Source organism: Canis aureus, chromosome 21 (genome assembly GCF_053574225.1).
Source record: "Canis aureus isolate CA01 chromosome 21, VMU_Caureus_v.1.0, whole genome shotgun sequence".
Classification (NCBI taxonomy): domain Eukaryota; kingdom Metazoa; phylum Chordata; class Mammalia; order Carnivora; family Canidae; genus Canis; species Canis aureus.
Window position 1 is genome coordinate 41,276,007 of NC_135631.1, and position 22,418 is coordinate 41,298,424.

The window sequence follows — 22,418 nt, forward strand, 5'->3', positions numbered from 1 at the left end:
GAGTTTTAAAAAATATTTATTATATTTTGTTCTAAAAGTGGTAGAAAATAAAAATTGGTGCACTTATGTCACACACCCTTGGAAAGGCATATTTAGCCTTTCGCACCAGAGACAAGTGTTACACAATGCCAGAGATGCCTACGCCCAAGGTGACAAAGGCTGCTGCTGCTTAGAGGGGCCTCATACAAAGTTTAAAGTTTTCTTCTCTGCTGTCACATATTTTGCGGCAAATACCAGTCCAGCGGAAAGAGTTCTGAACGTAAAAGGCACCTAGAGTAAAAATCAGACCTTGACTTAAAAAAAAAAAAAAAAAAAATAGCTGGACGTGTTTACATCGAGAAAAAAAGGCCGTATTGATGCAACTGTCCTGCAAGGCAAGGATAGTATCAATGCAAAGCTATTGCAACTAAAAGATCTATCAACACTGACCTAACCCTGGTATAGGAGTTTGATGATGACAATCACTTTTGCATTTATAAACCTGTAGATGTTTTATCATCATTTAAATAAGCATGAGTACTGTACTTATATTAAGAGGTGGAGGTGGGGTATACTATTTATTCATAGTCAAGATTTGTTTTGTTGCATTTTCTCTTAAAATGCATTGTTGCACACTCCATTCATGGATACATTAAAAACTCATGTTGTCCTTTAAGAATGTAGCAAAACCTAAAACTGCAACTTTAAGCCGAAGTCCTTTTAAATGATTACAAAGCCAATAAAGCTGACATTTTACTATGATTTAAGCACCTGAAATATATTCTGATCAATTTATATCCTCTGAGCTAGAATTAGGATCCTCAGGATTTGTATATGTGTACAAATATTGCAAATTAAGCTAATAAAAAATTGAAAAAATACAAATAATCTTTAACTACAAAGATCTAAAATACACCTATGGGTCTGTACTAAGAGAAAAATGAATAGGAAGCCAGCAAACACTCGTCTGCATCTTCTAATCTGGGGAGGAAGGACTCAGCGGAGCCAGGTGGTATTCAGCTGGGTCTGGTTCTTGATGCTGGTATCCATTTTTAGCACTTCGCGAATGGCCATGGTAGCGTAGGTAGAAGGAGGGAGAGAAAAATCCATCTTCAGAGCTCTGTATTTGCCCTCTGCCAGATGAGAGAGAAGAGAAGGGTCAGAAAAGGAAGGCAGCGGCAGACACTGGGGCGAGTCATATCATCGCAAAAGAAAGGAAACAACTTGTGCTCTTTTCCCTCTGGCTCGACCTCCCGTGGGGCCTCGGAGAATGAAGCCTGGCCAGGAGATCTGGGAGTAAATGATCTAGTTGAATCTCTGCAGTAATTCTACCTGGAACCTTCATAGAAAGGGCAGACAACAAAAGAGCAACAGGGTGGAAAGAGACAAAAGAATGTCGGCAAGAATTTGACAATGACAATGCAGATTTCATGTGTTAGATTCTGTGCTTGGATTTTCACTCACCTGTGTTAACTCAGGGTGGGGATGGGGGTGGGGTGGTGGAGGAAACAGTCAATCACCTAAAACCACAACCTTCTGTGACGTTCCTTCATTTCCAGTGAAATCTACTGTTTTCACTATCAAGCTATATACACATGAAACTAGGATGACAAAACACAAAATAGAAATCACCAAGCTGGTGGAAGGAGGTGGTGATTGCGAGAGTGTTTTGTGTTTTTGATTGGGAAAACATTTCAAAGTTGACGCAGAACTGATGGCTGAGTAAACTTACCAGAAGCAAAAACCGGTGGTGGTTTCCCTTCTAGGTTGTCCACATCTGTGTTGAAGAGTGGAATTTTAGGATCATCGTATGCAACGACCTCCCTTCAAAGTACATAAACAAAGTAAAGTATGAATATGAGTTGCCATCAAAGGTACTAAGCTTCTCATTGCCATTTGCTTAGAAAGGAAAACATATAGGCCTGTTGGAAATAATTCTGGGTGGGATGATTTGATAACAGAATAGGGCCAGATCTTCTACGTAAGTACTGCCCATTATTATACAGCAAGGTGACAAAGGATGCCAGTCTATGTAAAAAAAAAAAAAAAAAAAAAAAGTTTCCTTAAGACAGAAATTCTTTTGTACATATGTAGCTGATAAGTACTAAACTTCACTTTGCACAGGTGCGAATAAATTACTAATGGCATTAATATGTTCTCCAGAGTGGTTTTCACTAACACCACCGTGTTCCTCACCAAGAACTGCTCTCTAGAGTGGGAAGGACCAAATCCTGCCAAGCTCATCCCACAACCCAGAGAAGAGGAGAGAAGAGAGAGAGGGAGAGAAAGAGATGGAGAGAGGGAAGAGAGGATTTCCTGGCAAGAGAAAATGAAGATTTCAAGGTTTAAAATTCAAGATTTAATTTAAAAAATTATCAAATAAAGCTTTAGTTCACATTAGGTACTGAAATATTTTAAATGACTTAATACATGTGTATTTTTCTCTTTAGAAACATGGTATTAAAACAAACATCAGTGTTTGGAACTCAGAACTAATTCTGAGTAAAGGCAGCGTGCTGAGGGATAGCTCGGTAAGCAACACTGAAATTTTTAAAGATTTACTTTTATTTATTTGGGGGGGGCGCAGAGGGAGAAGAGAGCCTCAAGGACTCTGGAGCTTGACGACGGGCTTGATCTCATGACCCTGAAATCACACCTGAGGTGAAACAAAGAGATGCTTAAAACTGAGTCACCAAGTGCCCCGATAAATCACAATTTTTTTTATTAGTAAGGAAAAGTATTGTCTGTACATTTCTTCAATAATTTAGCAAGGTCAATAAAATATAAACTCAATCACTTTCATTCACATTTGTTTCTTGATGACTTGAAAAATCCCAAGTAGTAGAAATAATGATTATGGTAATAATATCAAGTAGCACTTCTATGCTAGGACTGGAAAATATACAGGTGATGCAAAAGCTTTCAATTGCACATAATAATTCAGTTCTATTTCATTGCAGACTATCACTCACCAACTGACATTCTGAGGGCGAATAATGATCTTTCGATAGGCCCCTGATAAGGAATAATCTCGAATTTTGTGTCTCATGTTGTCAATATCCAGATTGTCTGCTGTGAGCATTTCTCTGTAGGCTTCACTAACTATAAAATATAAAAAGTTAGTTGGAATACAGCATGCCAGCAAGCTACCTTCAGCTAGACCATGAAGAAAGTAACATGTAAGTTCAATTAGATCATCCTAACAAAACCAGTCCCTCTAATTTATAATCCAGTCTGTTCTCTGGAATCAAAATTTAGGGACTTACTTCCAGGACTAGTGTCTCCAGCTTATATTTGATAACCTGTAAGTTATCTCTTGCAAGCACTACAGTATCTGGGGTGTAAAGATCTCAAGCTAACTACAAAAAGCATTTCAATACAAGTTATTGATCTATTAATACAAGCTCCGAGTTGGAAGAGACCAAGAGACAGCGGCCTCAAACTCTTTCTGGAAGAAGGCAGATATAAATAATATATATATATATATATATGAATAGATCTAGAAAAACCATCTGGCTCAGTCTCACACCTGATGTAGAATCCTTTTTATTTATAACACCGTAGAGAGAGAGAGGCATCACTTTGCTTGTGTGTTGCCATTTACTGGTAACTACTTCTTTTTGTTTTTTTTTAAGAGTTATTTATTCAGGAGAGATAGAGAGAGGCAGAGACACAGGCAGAGGGAGAAGCACTCCCTGCGAGGAGCCCGATGCGGGACTCGATACCAGGACCCCGGGATCATGACCTGAGCCAAAGGCAGATGCTCAACCACTGAGCCACCCAGGTTTCCCTGCCGGTAACTACTTCTTTGTGAGAAACACAATTGTTAGAAAGTTCTTTATTCTAAGATGAAAACTGTCTTTTTAGAACTTTGTTGACTGCTTTAGAACACAGCAGACTCACTGCCCTCTTCCACACATACTCACAAGCACTGGACCGACCTTTAAGCCACATCTTCTTTAGGCCAAACAACTGTTCCTTCAACTGTCCCTCCTCTGACTTTTCTGTATTCCCCACAAAACCCTGTGTCTGCTCAGGGCAGCAGCCTGATGTTCAATAAATAACCCCAGATACTTTTTATGTAGATGACAATCAATCTGAGCCTTTACAAAAGTAAGAATTTACGTTTAACCCAAATCAATGCCTTCTGCAATTCTTATTAAAAAAAAACCTATTTTTCATGAATTACTATTAATCATTTTGGGTGACATAATTTGCAAACAGAATGAGCAGACTTCTTTACTCAAGTTATTCATAACAAATACTGGGTTGACCAGGGTCGAGGGAAGACTCCCTGACAACACCTGTAAGACCACAGGGATCCCTAACTTGAGCACTGCTGGACGCGGAGTGTGCCTATGTTACCAGTCCACATGCCCTAACCACCACCCACCCAGGCTGGGAGCCCGACTTAGCCACTAGGTTTGCATGCACGGCTTGGTCAAAGGTGTGCTGAATTTCTGTTTTAACTGGTATCAGCCCACGTTTCTGATCCTGAGAGGTATAAGAAAGAAGAGTGTATAACTTTTTCTTTCTTGGAAAAAGAGTGTGGCTCTGAGCATCTGAGTGCCTTCCTTCTGCTCCTGCTAGCACTGTCTCCTGGGGGCCTCACTGTGCGGCAGACCGCTTCCCACCCTCTCCCTCACCTCGCTATCCATTCTCTCCTCGTCTCTACTCCTGTCCCTCAGCAAAGTCAACCTCACCTAAGTATTAGGAGCACAGCAATTTGGTTGTGTTAATTAATCAACATGTAAGTGGCAGGTGACTTTAAAGTATTTGTATTATCAGAGAAAAGTGTTAATACCTTAATCATTCTGTAACTTGTACAATTTCAAGGAATATAACATTGATTAAGGAAAATCATTCTGGTCCCGTGAGAGAAAAGATGGGTTTTGTTTGTTTGAAGTAGGCTCCACGTTGGGTATAGACATTACTTAAAAATAAAAACTTTTTAAAAAGTTAAATTATCCATCTGAACACATTCCTTCCTGAGAGACTTTGTATATAACATGGTTTATAAATGTTTGAAATCTAAACATTTTCAAGTCTAATGGAAATCAAAATTCTAAAATTATATTTCAAGTACTGATTTTTTTTTTAAATGGACTTTTTTTTTTTTAAGATTTTATTTATTTACTCATGACAGACACACATACACACACACACAGAGAGAGAGAGAGAGGCAGAGGGAGAAGCAGGCTCCATGCAGGGAGCCCAACGTGGGACTTGATCCTCCAGGATCACACCCCAGGCTGAAGGCGGCGCCAAACCGCTGGGCCACCAGGGCTGCCCTCAATTACTGATTTTTGTGCCCCTCTCTTTATCTTGGTGGCCAGTGGCTTAAAATACGTCAGGTTTGTTTTAACTATTTTCCCCAGACAGGGAACTTACTTTTATGCTTTGGGTAGATAACATCGAAACCAGGCAAGGGCATTACCACATCATGGATGGAGTAATTATTAACATCTTCTTCATCAATATAGGTGGCTGTAGCTGCAAATTCACAGATAGAAAAATTATGAAAACAGATGATATTTTCATGAGCTTGATCTTCTAAAATCATACACATCTAAGAAGTTAGAAGTGCATGTTGACACAGGCTAAGTGGCCTACAAAGGTTAACAAAAGAAAGTTAGATGCATTTCTATTCTACTCAAAAAATGAAGATCATGGATTGAGAACAAGTGGCAAGTCAAATAAAAAATTATTTCTCAGCTGCACCCTCAGTTGTTAGAATGTATGCTTTAAAAAATCAGCTTTTTCCTTATTTATTTTTAAAATATTTTATTTATTTATTTGAGAGAGAGAGAAAGCACAAGCAGGGGAGAGGGAGAAGCAGACTCCCTGCTCAGCAGGGAGCCCGATGCGGGGCTCAAATCCCAGGACCCCAAGATCATGACCTAGGCCAAAGGCAGACATTAACTGACTGAGCCACCCAGGTGCGCCCTCCTTTTTCCTTTTTATTTATTTTATTATTATTATTTTTTAAGACTTTATTCATTCATTTATTCATGAGAGATCCAGAGAGAAAGAGTCAGAGACACAGGCAGAGGGAGAAGCAGACTCCATGCAGGGAGCCCGACGTGGGACTCGATCCTGGGACTCCAGGATCATGCCCTGGGTGGAAGGCAAGCGCTAAACCGCTGAGCCACCCAGGCTGCCCACCTTTTTCTTTTTTAAACAACACTACAAAATACTATCTAAAATGTTATCACCAATGGATGCATTTTGCTAAAAGAGTAATTTAAAAAATCATCTGCATTTAGAGGATGAAATGTGATGGCACATGGGACATCAAAATACACTGGATGTAATCACATTGGAGGAGGTTAAGAAATAATCCTGAATTAATAGTTTTTAACAGAAATCTTAGTGGAGGGATGCCTGGGTGGCTCAGCAGTTGAGCGTCTGCCTTTGGCTCAGGATGTGATCCCAGGATTGAGTCTCACATCAGCCTCCTCCTGGGGAGCGTGTTTCTCCCTCTGCCCATGTCTCTGCCTCTCTCTGTGTCTCTCATGAATAAATAAAATCTTAAAAAAAAAAAAAGAAACCTTAGTGATTTATTGGGCATACATACAGATGAGCAGGCCATGTCTTCAGAGAACAGAAGGGCAGCCACATATGCCAGGAAGACAATGGACTGTGAAAATAGGCAGACTTTCATTCTGAGTCCCTGCCGTTTCTTTTTTGACCCAGCTGCGGAACCTTGTGAACCTTGTCTAAAGAACAGTGAGAATACTTCACAGAGTACTATCAGCTTTAAACCAGAAGATGTAGGCGAAGGGCAGAGCACAAGGCCTGGCCCATGGTGAGGGCTCAGCATCAGATGGGATTGTCAGTTTTATGAATGCTGTGGGCACAGACTATGCACTGCGTGTCTGTTATGTCATGGCCTGCACGTTACGTGAGCTCCAGTCGAGTGCTGACGTAAAGAAACTCTTTAAAAGTGGCAGGCAACAGCAGAGAGGCTGAGGTACGCTCAGAAGCATAGAGATTTTGCTAGATCCAGATTAAAGTTTGGAAAAAGATTTAAGGCAACACTGAGTCCAAATCTATTCCTGAGAAAATGGAGGCCCAGAGACCCAGAGAGAGCCGGGCAGTTACTCAAATCAGATATGTATTCTCATTAAAATAAAGATTCAAACTGTTCAGTCTGAGTTTATGACGTCTTTCCATTTCAACCTTACTAGACATCTCTCTCTCTCTCCCTCTTAAGTAGTGGTGAGCTTGGTTTTTAAGCACTAGTGTCAAATAAGTGAGCCACAGTTGGATGGAATAATGATGATATCTGCCTTTTTACCTCCTTTGAGAACAAGGTCCCCTGGAACGGGCTTCAGTCCATACTCTTCTATTCTCTTGCTTACCATGTTATTCCACACATAGCTTTGATAGCTATGAATATACATTAAGCGATTATTTCTTGGTATCTGGAAGGAAGAAGAAAATGGGTAAGGAAAAAAAAAATACATGTTCTGAATATTAAAAGTACTGTACTTTCCAAGACATCTCACTTGTTTAATGGTGACCCCAGGATAAGCAGCTCATACTTTGAATGTCATTTTTCTAACAGCTTAGAGAAATAGGGACTGAAGCACAGAACCAGTGCTAGAGACAGAACCCCTTCGACTATAGGGTCTTCACAGCTCTGGTGACAGTGGTTCCCATGCATTCATACAAATAAACCTATACCCTGGTGGAACCTATACCCTGAATCAAAGACACATCACTGACAGGGTAAACTGTGCTTTCTTCCTGATAATTCCACGGAAGGAGAAACTCTAAATAACAGAACTGATCACTAATTACGTGTAGGAAAATCTGCTCTTTTTGTTTATCTGGGGAAGAGTATTTAAGATTGAAGTTGAAGAGTTAAACCAGTCTGTTCTGGGTTATAGATATCCAAATACGAGCATAGGTCATACATGTCAAAATGGTAGCCCCACTGTTGAACCACCATGAACAAATCGAAGTAAAATGTGATCATTTAGACCACTTCTTGTGCAACCTCTTACTTAGGCAGGTTACAGTTCTGATGCTAAAGAATGATCAAGAAATGAACTCTAAGATGGATTGTGAATTTCTGAAGTATCCAGATACTTATTTTAAATTTCCTTAGGGATCATATTTTCCACTCCAGCAGTCCCTGCACCCACCCTCCTCCCCCTTCACCATTCAGGGTACAAACAAGGATCACTCAGGTAACACAGCACTCAGAGATCAAAGGATCCTTATTTACCTTCTGCTCCTTCAAAATTTAGTACAATATTTAAAGATAAAATTTAAAAAGCATTAAGCCACCTCACGTCATTTGCCTGACTTCACAAATAGCACTCACTATGCCAAATGCAGAGACTATATTCTTCATTCCATATTTGGAAAGTCCTCGAAGCAGCTGCCCTTCCACACACCTTTTGACAGGAAGTTTTCTGAGGGCAGCGGCTGGGTCTTTGCTCTTCGCCCACTCTTCCCTGCACTTAACCAAGTAGCCCTTTTCGGCTGGGGGAAAGAAAAAGCAGTGATTAAAATAATTTATTGAATAGATAGATTTCCATAACCTAACATGCTTCCTAGAGAACACAAATTAGAAAATGCTCTTTGTAATACAGGTACTCTGAACAGCTTCTGCTCACCTGAGAATACCCATCAGAATGTGAACAGGACAAGCAGAGCGTACAGAGCAAGCCAGCTTTGTCAACCTACCGCCAACCCCAGGATTTATTTTTTTTAAGATTATTTATTTATTCATAGAGACACACAGAGAGAGAGAGAGAGGCAGAGACACAGGCAGAGGGAGAAGCAGGCACCATGCAGGGAGCCCGATGTGGGACTCGATCCAGGGTCTCCAGGATCATGCCCTAAGTTGCAGGCGGTGCTAAACCGGTGCGCCACCGGGGCTGCTCCAACCCCAGGATTTAAAGACCATTACTGTTCCATTATCACAGCTGATTCAATAGAGGACAAAACCAACACAATCCTTTCTTCTGTTTTTCTACTGTGTTGGCAAATTTAATAGGCCACTCACTTTAAAATTAGACTTTATTTCTCTTTTCATTTGCAAATGAATAATTACCCAAAGTGCAATGTGGGTCTCAAATCCACAACCCTGAGATCAAGACCCGGGCTGAAATCAAGAGTCAGATGCTCAACTGACTGAGCCACCTACCTGCCCCTGCAGGCTCCATGCAGGAGCCCAACGTGGGACTCAATCCCGTGACCCCAGGATCACGCCCCGAGCGGAAGGCAGACGCTCAACCACTGAGCCACCCAGGCATCCCTCCTCAATATTTTTTTGCCCAGTTTTTACATCATATTACAGTATGCTTTAACAGATTAACCACAAATGAAATATGTTTGGATTCCTGCATGTTTAGAGATTTGGTAGTGCATGGGGAAAAAGAAAGAAATGTATTCATTTATGAATTAATAAATGAGATTAGCTAAACAGATGAAAACAGGATATAAATTATGTATCTCAAATATAATTAGTGAAAAAATAAACTATCCTCTTTACTTTAAAAACAATTTTTTAAAATTCTGAAATAACCATCCCCAAGACACACATACTTTTTACTCAAAACAATTCCATGAATACCTAACAAGATACTCTATTTTTTTTTCTTTAACATGAATTTCATTCTTACCTCCAGAACGGGGTTTCAATATTAAATCCATGACTTCAGTCCAGGAATTCTGGAGGATAGCTCTAAAATTAAACAGCATTTACTTTACTCAATTTTGCATTACATGCTGAAATTGGTGGAGTACCAAATCATGTTAACTTTATATATTTCATTAAATGTGAAAGTATGCTGCAAAACTAATATAAAGGTTTCAACTGTAAATACCAAAGGAACTTTAAAAAGAGAGAAAAAAAAAAAAGAAGAAAATAAAAACATGTTCACTCATTGAGTATCACGGCAGTTTTCAAAATGCAAATGTTATAAATACTACCAAGTCATTAAGCTGTTACCCATGGTATTATCTGTATAATCAAAGTCTGCACTAAAACTTATTTGAAACTTCTCAAGAAATTTCTCCCCCTGGTTAAATATCTTCTTGTCTAGACAAAAAAGAATAACATTTTATCCTTCCCTATTATTCTTGCCAAAGTGGAAATATCTTTATTTTTGTTGATTAGAATATATGCTTCTTAAAAATTAAAACATTTAGGAAGGTTACCTGTTATCTAATTAACACTATCTAAGGCAACACTTTAGAGTGTATTTGTTGTGATCCTTTTAAAAACGATTTTATCTTTTAAAAGATTTTGTTTATTTGAGAGAGAGAGAGCAAGAGAATGAAAGGGAGCAGGGGCAGAGAGAGAAACAGGATCCCAGGACCCCAGGATCATGACCTGAGCTGAAGACAGATACTTAACTGACTGAGCCACCCAGGTACCCCCTTAAAGATTTTAGTTTTAAGTAATCTGTACACCCAACGTGGGGCTGGAATTTACAACCCCAAGATTAAGAGTCATCCACTCCATCGACTGAGCCAGTCATGTGCCCCCATGACTTTTTTCAGAAATTTGTCAGCATAGGTAATGTTTAAACTTTTATTATCTTTTGCCATACAAAAATTTTGTATATCATATCCGAAATTTTTTCCAGTAAGATTTCTGGTGTTGGAGTCTTGCTTAGAAAGGCCTTTGCTAGGGATGCCTGGGTGGCTCAGTGGTTGAGCGCCTGCCTTTGGCTCAGGTCATAGCCCCAGGATCCGGGATTGAGTCCCACATCAGGCTCCTTGTGGGGAGTCTGCTTCTCCCTCTGTGTTTCTGTCTCTGTCTGTGTCCCTCATGAATAAATAAATAGATCTAAAAAAAAGGAAAGAAAAAGAAAAAGAAAAAGAAAGAAAGAAAGCCCTTTCCTAGGGGCACCTGTCAGTTAAGTGTCCAACTCTTGGTTTCAGCTCAGGTCATGATCTCATGATTGTGGGAACAAGTCCTGTGTAGAGCCCCAAGTCTGACTCCGTGCTTAGTGGGGAAGTCGCTTGAGAATATCTCCCTCTCCTGCTCCCCTTGCTCACTCTTTCTCTCTAAAATAAATAATAGTAATAATAGATAAATATTTTTAAAAAGGCCTTTCCTACCATAAGAATATACAAATCTCTTCTAATTTTTCTGTTTCTTTTAGTTAATCAGGGTATTTTTCATGTTTAAGTTAACCTAGTTTTGCATATTACGCTATATAAAATGCTCTTTGGTATCTTATGATATGATCATATGGATTTTATATCTACTAATGCAATTAATTACACAACAGATTTCTTACTGCTGGCCATCCTTGCAGTCCTGACACAATCCATGCTGTATTAGTCTTTAAATATTCTCCTGGGTGACACATCATATAGCTGGCAAGGCCATCCCCAACACCTCCAAAGAGAGTGGAGTACTAATTCAGGACTAGACCCTGGTCTGTCAGGTACCACAGAAGAGACATCTATGTTCAAAAACCTTTGCTATCTAGCTAGCCACTTGATTTTATAAATAGGTTTATTGCAAAACACCTGTGCTCATCCCCTGACACCATGTGTATGACTGCTTTCACACTAACAGCAGAGGGGAGTACCTGCTATGGAACACGCCACTCTGTGGCCAAAAATGTTTACTATCTGGTCCTTCACAGAAGTCTGCCAATGCGTGGTATAATATGTTACAAAGTTCCTTAAGATGCTACCATATACATGAAAGTTCAGTATATATTGCCATATTAAATATGTGCAGATTTGGTTTACAAGAGGCCACTGTATCTGGCCCACTACACATTAAGATGTTTTCTTATGTTCTTTCCTTCTTCTATTTAAAAAATTTGCATAAAATATGCGTAACATAAAATTCATGATTTTAGCCATTTTGAAAGTGTACAGTTCTATGACACTAAATATTCATACTGTTGTGTAACCATCTGGATCACCTGCCTTCAGAACTTTTATTTATTTTTTAAATATTTTATTTATTCATGAGAGACACAGAGAGAGAGGCAGAGACACAGAGGAAGAAACAGGCTCCATGTAGTGAACCCAATGTGAGACTTGATCCTGGGACCCTGGGATCATACCCTGGGCCAAAGGCAGACAGACGCTCAACTGCTGAGCCACCCAGGTGTCCCCCTTCAGAACTTTTACATCTTTCTCAGCCGAAATTCTGTACACACTAAATAACTCCCATCTCTTGGCAACCACCACTCTACTTTGTCTATTTGACTATTCCAGGTACCACATGAAAGAGGAATTACACAGTATCTGTCCTTTTGTGACTAGCTTATTTAGCATAAAAGTCTTCCAGGTCTATTCATGTTGTGAATTGCATGTGTAAGAATTTCCTTCTTGTTGGGATGCCTGGGCGGCTCAGCAGTTGAGCGTCTGCCTTTGGCCCAGGGTGTGATCCTGGAGTCCCAGGATTGAGTCCCACATCCAAATAAAATCTTTAAAAAAAAAAAAAACAAAGGATTTCCTTCTTGTCAAAGTTGACTGTATCTATGTGCCATGTTTTGCTTATCCACTCATCTGTTAATGGAAACTTGGTTGCTTCCACCTTCTGGATGTCCTGAATTATGCTCTTAAAAACATGGGTATTTGAATATTTGCTTTTACTTTTTCTGGGTATATACTGAAAAATTGAATTTATAGATCATATGGTGATTCTACATTTAAAAATCGCCATATATTATTTTCCATACAGGCTGGACCACTTTATATTCTCACCAGCAATGCACAAGGGTTCCTATTTCTCCACATCTTCACCAACACTTGTTTTGTTGTTGTTTTTAATAATGGCCTTTCTAATGAGTTTAAACTAGTATCTCATTATGGTTTCGATTTGCAATTTCTTATTTTTTTTAATTTTTATTTATTTATGATAGTCACAGAGAGAGAGAGAGAGGCAGAGACACAGGCAGAGGGAGAAGCAGGCTCCATGCACTGAGAGCCCGATGTGGGATTCGATCCCGGGTCTCCAAGATCGCGCCCTGGGCCAAAGGCAGGCGCCAAACCGCTGCGCCACCCAGGGATCCCTTGATTTGCAATTTCTTAATCATTAGTAATGTTGAGCCTCTTTTCATTATTAGTTCATTAGTCATTTGTATTTCTTCTTTGAATAAAGTTCTATTCAAGTCCATTTTTATTTTTTATTTATTTATTTTTTTAAAGATTTGATTTATTTAATTCATGAGAATACACAGAGAGGAGAGAGAGAGAGAGGCAGAGACACAGGGAGAGGGAGAAGCAGGCTCCATGCAGGGAGCCTGACGTGGGACTCGATCCCGGGTCTCCAGGATCACGCCCCAGGCTGTAGGTGGCGCTAAACCACTGAGCCACCGGGGCTGCCCTCTTTGTCCATTTTTAAATAAAGTTGTTTTCTTGTTGCTGAGTTGTAGGAACTCTATATTAACCCTTTATCAGATATATAATTTGCATATATTTTCTCCCATTCTGCGGACTGCTTTTTCACCCTGTTGATAGTGCCCTTTGTACACAAATATATATAGGTATATTTTTAAGATTTTATTTATTTGTTCAGGAGAGAATCAGAGAGAGAGAGAGAGAGAGAGAGAAAGAGAGAGAGGCAGAGACACAGGCAGAGGGAGAAGCAGGCTCCATGCAGGGAGCCCGACATGGGACTCAATCCTGTCTCCAGGATCATGCCCTGGGCTGAAGGCGGCGCTAAACCACTGAGCCACTCAGGCTGCCCCACAAATCTATATATATTTTAAAGGTTTTATTTACTTATTGGAGATAGAACAAATAGGAGGAACAGCAGAAGCAGAAGCAGAAGGTGAAGCAAGAGTCCCCAATGAGGAAGGAGCCTGACGCCAGGCTCAATTAAAGGACCCTGAGATCATGACCTGAGCCAAAGGCAGATGCTTAACCAACTGAGCCACCCAGGTACCCTGTACACAAATATTTTTAATTTTATGGACTCCAACCTATTTTTTTCTTTTGTTGTCTGTGCTTTTGGTGTTTTATCCAAGAAACTGGCCATCAAATGTCATGAGAATTCCCCTTTTTCGTCTAATTTTATAGTTGTAGTATATGCAGGATTTTGATCTATTTGGAGTTAATTCTTGTAAATGGTGTTAAGGGTCCAAATTCTTTTTACTTTTTTAAGTGTATATCCAATTTCCCCAACATTATGTGTTGAAAAGACTGTCCTTTCCCCATTGAATGGTCTTGTTACCTCTGTTGAAAATCATTTGATCATATATGCAAGGGCTTATTCTACCTTAAAAAAAAAAACAAATAAAAACAAACAGCTTTACTAAGGTATAATTCACACATCCATATAATTCATCCATTTAAGTGCACAATTCAATGACTTTTAGTATACTCACAGAATTTCATAACATCATGCAATCAATTCTGGGACATTTTTTATCACCCCAAAAGAAATCCTACACCCACCAGCATTCACTCTCCATTACCCCTTCCCCAGATGTAGACAATCACTATCAACATTCTGTCTCTATGGATTTGCCTATACTGGGCATTTCTATAAATTAATCCTATGATATCTTGCCTTTTGTGACTTCTTTCACTTAGTATGTTTTCAAGGTCCGTCCATGTTGTGGCAGGGATCAACTCTGCTACATTCTCTTTTATTGCTGAATAATATTCCATTGTATGGATACACATTTTGTTCATCTTTTTATCAGTTGATGGACATCTGGGTCGTTTCCATTTTTTTTCTTTGGCTGCTATAAACATTGGTTTAAATTTTTATCTAAACCCATGTTCTCAATTCATGAGTACATATCTAGGAGTGCAACAGTTGAGTCATATGCTCTACATTTAACCTTCTGGGGACTAACTAGGCTGTTATCCAAACTAGCTCTACCATTTTACATTTCTACCAATAGTGCATAAGGATTCCAATTTTCACCAACACTTGTTATTGTCTGTCTTTTTTATTTTAGCCATCATAGTAGATATGAATAGCTCCTTGTGGTTTTGAACTGCCTTTCCCTAATATTTAGTGATTCTCTAATAATGTTGAGCATCTTTTTGTATGTTTATAAGCCATTAGTCTATGTTCTTTGGAAAAATGTCTACTTAGATCACCTGCCTATTTTTAGACTGTTATTAAGAGTTCTTTAAAAACTCTGGATATAAATCATTCTTACTTTTTTTTTTTAAATTTTACTTATTTATTAATGAGAGACACAGAGAGAGAGAGAGAGAGAGAGAGAGAGAGAGAGAGAGGCAGAGACACAGGCAGAGGGAGAAGCAGGCTCCATGCAGGGAGCCCGACTTGGGACTTGATCCCAGGTCTCCAGGATCAGGCCCTGGGCTGAATGCTAAACCACTGAGCCACCCGGGCTGCCCCCATTTTTAAACTATAAATGAGGACTTGTTGGTTTTTTCCTTAGGAGGTCCTATGATGGTTACAGTGGGCTGCTTTGAAGGTAGGAAACAGTCTTAGGTTATGGAAACCGTTGGTTTGAAATTTTGAATGGATGGTACTGACTGTATACTTAGGGCCTATGATGTGATTTTTGTTTCTTTTTATTTTTAATTTTTGTTCCTATTTATTTTTGATGAATCTGATCTCATTCTCATTAGCCATTTTACATTATCTTTGGAGTACAAAATTTGCAGGGTCCCGGGGCTATTCTTCTCCCAAATTAATTACAAATTCAAAAGTTGATACAGGGGCACTTGGGTGGCTCAGTTGGTTGAGTGCTCAATTCTTGGTTTTGGCTCAGGTCATGATCTCAGGGTCATGAGACTGAGCCCCTCGTCAGGCTCTGCACTCAGGGCAGAGTCTGCTTGAGATTTTTTCCTTTCCCCATCCCCCTTGCACTCGCTTTCTCTAAAACTAAGAAATAATATCTTAAAAAAAAAAAAAAAAAAGTTGACACAGCCTGGGGCATTTGGCTGGCTGATCTCAGGGTCATGGTGGGCATGGAGCCTACTTAAAAAATAAGTAAGATGTTATACATAACAAAACAAAATTAAAGAAAACAAAAGTGATACAGCCTTCCCTTAAAATATTGTCCCCCCCAAAAAAAATTCTGTCCCATAACACAATATCTTCACTATCTTTATCAATGTCCTTTGACCATTTAGCAAGATTGAAAACATTACCATTTATTATCTAATAATAACAACGATTATTAATTACTTTAGTTTTCTTCTTCTTTCTCTGATTAGTACACTTTAGTTTTAAAATATTACTTTCTGGGATGCCTCAGTGGCTCAGTGGTTTGAGTGTCAGGTCTACCTTCGGCTCAGGGTGTGATTCTGGAGTCCCAGGATTGAATCTCATATCAGGCTCCCTGGATGAAGCCTGCTTCTCCTTCCTCTGCCTCTCTCTTTGTGTCTCTCATGAATAAATAAATAAAACCTTTTTAAAAAAATTACGTTCTGCTTACTGAGCACCTACTACATCCCAGGCATAGCAACAGGTACTGCATAAATATCATTTCACTTCATTTTCACCACACTGTGACGTTAACATTATGATCTTCATTTGGTAGATGAATAACCTGAGGTTCAGAACCGAAGTCTGACTTTATTGCCTGAGCTTTTAACCTTCACAATACTGACTCAAAGAAGTAGAGAAATTACTACATGATGGATTTTTATCATTTTGTACTTTTAAAACAATTTTATTTTCTAAAAACTGTTATTTATTTATTTTAGAGAAATAGAGTGGGCAGGGAGGAAGAGGGACAGAGAATCTCAAGCAAACTCTGCAGGCTAAGCTCAAAGTCCGATGTGGGGATCTCACAACCCTGAGATCATGACCTGAGCTGAAATTAAGAGTTGTATGCTTAACCAACTGAGCCACCCAGGCACCCCAATCATTCTGTGCTTTTATTTTATTTTTTAAAAAGATTTTATTTATTTATTCATGAGAGACACACAGAGACACAGGCAGAGAGGCTCCATGCAGGGAGTCCAGGATCATGCCCTGGGCCTAAGGCAGATGCTCAACCGCCGAGCCACCCAGGTATCCCTGATTTTGTACTTTTAAAAACACACCAACAGGGCAGTGTGGGTGACTCAGTCAGTTGAATATTTGCCTTTGGCTCAGGTCGTGATTCCAGGGTCCTGGGATTGAGCTCCACATTGTGCTCCCTGCTCAGTGGGGAGTTTCCTTCTTCTCCCTCTGCCCTCCCTGCCACTTGTGCTCTCTCTTCTCAGATAAATAAATAAAATCTCAGAAAAAAAAAAAAAAGAACACCACATGAACAAACGCAACTTTGTGTAGACAGCTGCTATAACCACGCACCAGAAGTCAAGAAAAGTCCTCTGTTCCTAGTACCACAGGGAACCAAACAGCTGCAGCAAAGCCGCAGGCCTAAATTTCACTTCTGCTAGAACATGGGTTTGAAAGACAAGGAAGAACAGGACCTACACAATCTTTGCAGATCATAACTCATGACGACTTCGAGAATTTAACGCCCATGATTGTTTTATGTAATGGTCTATTGACAGCAGGACAGCATATTCAGGTTTAGGTTTCTGAACCCAAGTATGTATGTAAAGTTTATTTATTTAAGTAATCTCTACACCCAATGTGGGGCTTGAACTCACGACCCCGAGATCAAAAATCACACATTCTTCTCACTGAGCCAGGCAGGTGCCTCTTTTAAAGTTGTTTTTTTTTTTTTTTTTTAAGTTTATTTGTGTAAGTAATCTCTACACTCAATGTGGGGCTCAAATGACTCCAAGATCAAGAGTCCAAGTACTTATTGATGGGATCCCCTGCTGCCTGAAAGTGAATCAGGGTTTTTTAAAAAATAAACTTAACTCACTTTTACATCCTACGCCACTTTTCTTTAAGGGTGGGGAAAGTAGATTCAAGTTTAATAAACTCGGAAGTGCTTGTTAACAGAGATGACAAACTACATCCTCTCTGTCAGGCTATCCAATTGCTTATTACACTGAGCCAAGATTTACCTATAAAGAAGAAACTAAAAATAGAATCCCTGTATCAGGGATGAGAGAAAAACTTATCTTTCAGGTTGTATCTTTTTGATACAACTTGAATCTTTGATCCTTTATTTTTTACTGTGTATTATCTTAAAACACAACAAGAATTAGAAGGATGCTATGGATCGGTTGATGAGACATACTGGTTCATTTGGCCCAGACATGAATAAGTAAAAACAAGAACAACAAAAAAAACCTTTCTTCTTTTTCTATGTGAGGCCTTTTAGACAAAAGTTAAGAATTTAAATACAAACCTTCCAACTTGATATGTGGGGACAGCTGTAGTCCCAAATCTTTGCATTCCATAGTAGTTAATAAATCCGATCTCCTTGAGAGAGTTCATAGCTTGCTGAACTTGGTCATCAGTTCCTGTTATATTTCTGCAGGGGCCCAAATTACCCAGAGAAAAAAATTTTAGTCAAACACATTCAGGGATGCTTATTGTCAATGATATGGCTTGGCTTCCATGTCTTCCCCTTAACCCCTGTAGCTTTCTCTCTCTACCTGTTGAGGACTTTGTCTTTTTAAAAAAATTGTGGCAAAATATACATAATACTAAGTTCACCATTTTGCCTGTTTTTAAGTACACAACAGACTGGCTTTAAGTGCATCAACAATGTTGTGCAACATTCACCCTATCTACTTCCTGAATTTTCTGCTCTTCAAACTGAAACTCTGTACCCATTAACAACAGTTCCCACCTCACCCTCCCCCACGCCAGGTAACCTTTCTTCTACTTTCTGGGTCTGTGAATTTTTTATTTTATTTTTATTTATTTATTTATTTTTTTTTTTTAATGAAGCTGCTTTAAATATCTTGCTTCTTTTTTTTTTTTTTTTTTTTTTAATTTATTATAGTCACACAGAGAGAGAGAGACCCAGGCAGAGGGAGAAGCAGGCTCCATGCACCGGGAGCCCGACGTGGGATTCGATCCCGGGTCTCCAGGATTGCGCCCTGGGCCAAAGGCAGGCGCCAAACCGCTGTGCCACCCAGGGATCCCTGTGAATTTTTTAAACACAGCGTTTGAAGCAGACAGCTCCTTTCCAAAGGAGGGACTGAGTTTTGAGAGCTGACAGGCATCAGTACAAATACTCCAGCAGTATCTGCTCTCCTAGCCCTATCAGGCTCTGCTTGGGCTTCCTGTTGCCCCACCTGTTAGTACCAGCTCACCTGGATTAATAACTGCCCCAAACAGATGCAAGGTGACCCAGTGAGACCCTCTTGGTCTGCATTCCTACCTGCAGTTCTTTTACCTGAGAACAACTGTGAAGTGATTCCCTTGAAGCTCTCCCAGTTTCAGGGGGTTTTTCTGATAGCTGAAATTCCCCAGCTTAAAGTTCATCAAGCACTTGTTCAAGTGAGCAAGTCTTTGAGCGCTTATTCTAAAAAATATAAAATAAAAAAGAGCATGGAGAAGATCATGAAATACTGCCTGCCTAAAATAGTCTTGGGCACCCTACTACAGGAAACGACAGCTTGAGACAGGACTGCACCAAGCTATGCTAAGCGAAAAAGTCGGGCATCACGGCAGGTGGCCTGAGCATACTTTTCATTTCCCCCTGGATTGTTCCTCCTGCAAAATGATAGCAGTTCAATCTTACTGGATAGATGTAACCTGGGCCATACTTATGTTCATCAAGTCTCATGTTAACTAGAACGAGTAATGGTACTATCGTATCTGTGCAATTTGCTACTTTTTGTGAGGGGGAAGGGGATAATAACAGAGAGCAATCTCATACAATCGTAAAGACTGTTATTAAGCATTTTAAAGAGTGAGTCCTAATTTTGTCTATCAGAAAAATACTGTAATCTCACAAAGAAAACTTGAAGTACAGAAAAAAGAAAAACAATGCAGTTTCATCACCTGAAAAAAAAAATGTTAATATCCAACTTTGCTTTTCCTCCCATTCTTTTTTCGTTTTTAAAGATTTATTTGACACAGCAACAGAGAGACAGCAAGAGACAGAGCGCACAAGCACAGGGAGTGGCAGAGGGAAAGGAAGAAGTAGGCTCCCCACTAAACAGGGAACCCGATGTTGGGGCTCAATCCCAGAACCCCAGGATCATGACCTGAGCCCGAAGGCAGACGCTTAACCGACTGAGCCATCCAAGTGCTCCCATTTTTTTTTCTTAAACACATTATGTATAGATAGATAAGAGATACAGATGGCATCCGACCATAAATGTGTACCTTGTTATCATTTAAGGATGGGACGAGTGGGTGGCTCACTTGGGAGGAGACTCCCTGCTTAGAAGGGAGCCTGATGTGAGGGGAGCTCAATCTTCTGACTGGGGAGATGGTGACCTGAGTTGAAAGCAAGAGTCGGATGCTTAACTGACTGAGCCACCCAGGCGCCCCGGTATCTTGCTTTATTCCCACTTAAAAATGCGTATTGGAGATTTGTTTCATCCACACAGTACTGTGAGGCTGCCGCATTCTTTGTCCAACTGCACATTCAGGATAGTGGCTGACCTGCATATTCCATCCTTTATCTGACCTCCTTTGATGGACATTTAAATTGCGACCTATCTTTTGCTATCACAAACAATTCTATGGCAAACATCCCTGAACATACTTCTTTGTGCATCTATATAGGTACATGTTTGGAATAAATTCCTAGATGTGGAAAGTGTGGATTTTAAATTTTAATCCCTACTGCCCTGCCCTTGGAAAGTTTGATCAGTTTTATGCTCACACTGCTGATACATAAGTGCCTGCTGCCTCACCCTCATGTCTCCTCCCAAGGCATGCTACAAACCTCATCTTGAACTCCACCAGTCTGTTAAAAATGTTTTACCTTGGTTTTTATTTGCACACTTCCTGTTGTGAGGTTAAACATTTCACATATTGACTATGAACTGCTTGTTTGTCCTGTTATCTATATTTAACCTATTTTGGGTTATTTTTCTTACTGTTTTCACGGAGTAAGGAAATCTACCATTTACCACACAGTTTGCAAATATTATCTTCCACTTTGTGAGTTTAGTTTATTTTTATTAAAATATTTTATTTATTCATGAGAGACACACAGAGAGAAGGAGGGGCAGAGACACAGGCAGAGGGAGAAGCAGGCTCCATGCAGGGAGCCTGACATGGGACTTGACCCCGGGACTCCAGGATCACACCTTGGGCCGAAGGCAGGCACTAAACTGCTGAGCCACCAAGGATCCCCTAGTTTATTTTTTAAAAGACTAGTTATTTGAAAGGGAGAGAGAACACGAGGGGCGGGGCGAGGGGCAGAGGAGGAGGGAGAAGCAGGCTCCCCATTGAGCAGGGCTTGATCAGGACCCTGAGATCTCGATCTGAGCAGAAGGCAGTTGCTTAACCAACTAAGCCATCCAGGTGCCCTGAGCTTAGTTTATTTATAGCATAATTTATGCTTTAGAAAATTTACCCCCCAGTATTTTTTATTTTTTAAAGATTTTATTTATTTATTCATTCATGAAAGACACACACAGAGAGGCAGAGACACAGGCAGAAGGAGAAGCAGGCTCCGTGCCGGAAGCCCGATATGGGACTTGATCCCAGGTCTCCAGGATCCCGCCCCGGGCCAAAGGCAGGCGCTAAACCACTGAGCCACCCAGGGATCCCCCTCCCCGTGGTATGTTAAAAAAAAATTCAAAACTTGAGGAAACTGGCATCACTGTTACCTTATACCTTCCACAGAGATTTACCAATTGTTAACTTTTTGCCAGACTTATCTTTTTTTTTTTTTAGATTTTATTTATTTACTCATGAAAGACACAGAGAGAGAGAGAGAGAGAGAGAGAAAGAGAGAGGCAGAGACAGAGGCAGAGGCAGAAGCAGGCTCCATGCAGGGAGCCCGACGTGCGACTTGATTCCCGGATCTCCAAGATCATGCCCTGGGCCGAAGGTGACGCTAAACCACTGAGCCACCTGGGCTGCCCTATCTATCTCTTTCTAATCTATGGCATACACATATACACAAATGTGAAATCTAAATACTTTACCGAACCATTTGAGTTTGTTGCAGACATCACACCTTGTGATCCTGTATCTCCTAGGACAAGCAGAGTCCCCTGCCTAACCAAGTGGGTCATACTCGGGAAGCCTAACAGGAATTTGACACTACCAACAGGCAGTCCATACCCACACTCACCCAATTACCTGATAACATCATCTCAATTTTTTTTATAAGCTCCCTAAATTCAGGATCTAACCAAGGACCTCATACTACCATTGCAATGTCGTTAGTCTCCACTAAGCTGTCTGGATCTTTTCCAGGCTTTTGTTTTACTTTGGTATCTGACTTAGCAGAATCCAGGGCAGCTGTTACATACCTTGCCTTTACATCTGGATTTGTCTGTTTCCTTGTGATTAGACTTAGATAAACATATTACTTAGGTGATGCTACAGCCTTTTCAGTGTACTGTAGCAAAAGGCAATAATATTCAGTTTGTCCATCACTGATGGTGATTAATTTAATCACTGAGCTAGGATGGTCTGTGCAAGATTTTTCTACTGGAAGGAAACCTTTCCTCCT

General features: G+C 40.0%; 1 protein-coding gene across 4 annotated transcripts in view; it reads right to left on the minus strand.

The window, feature by feature from the left end:
• The window catches only part of PUS7 (pseudouridine synthase 7), a 57,135-nt gene continuing 34,717 nt past the window's right edge, over window positions 1–22,418 (minus strand). For all 4 annotated transcript variants that reach the window (XM_077863994.1, XM_077863993.1, XM_077863996.1 and 1 more), the window contains 9 exons: window positions 19,167–19,295; window positions 18,168–18,293; window positions 9,621–9,682; window positions 8,315–8,475; window positions 7,280–7,406; window positions 5,371–5,472; window positions 2,952–3,081; window positions 1,712–1,803; window positions 1–1,112 (listed from right to left, as the gene is read on the minus strand). In XM_077863994.1, coding sequence (XP_077720120.1) covers window positions 976–1,112; window positions 1,712–1,803; window positions 2,952–3,081; window positions 5,371–5,472; window positions 7,280–7,406; window positions 8,315–8,475; window positions 9,621–9,682; window positions 18,168–18,293; window positions 19,167–19,295 — 1,066 coding nt within the window. In that variant the 3' untranslated portion in view covers window positions 1–975. The remainder of the gene's footprint in view (window positions 1,113–1,711; window positions 1,804–2,951; window positions 3,082–5,370; window positions 5,473–7,279; window positions 7,407–8,314; window positions 8,476–9,620; window positions 9,683–18,167; window positions 18,294–19,166; window positions 19,296–22,418) is intronic.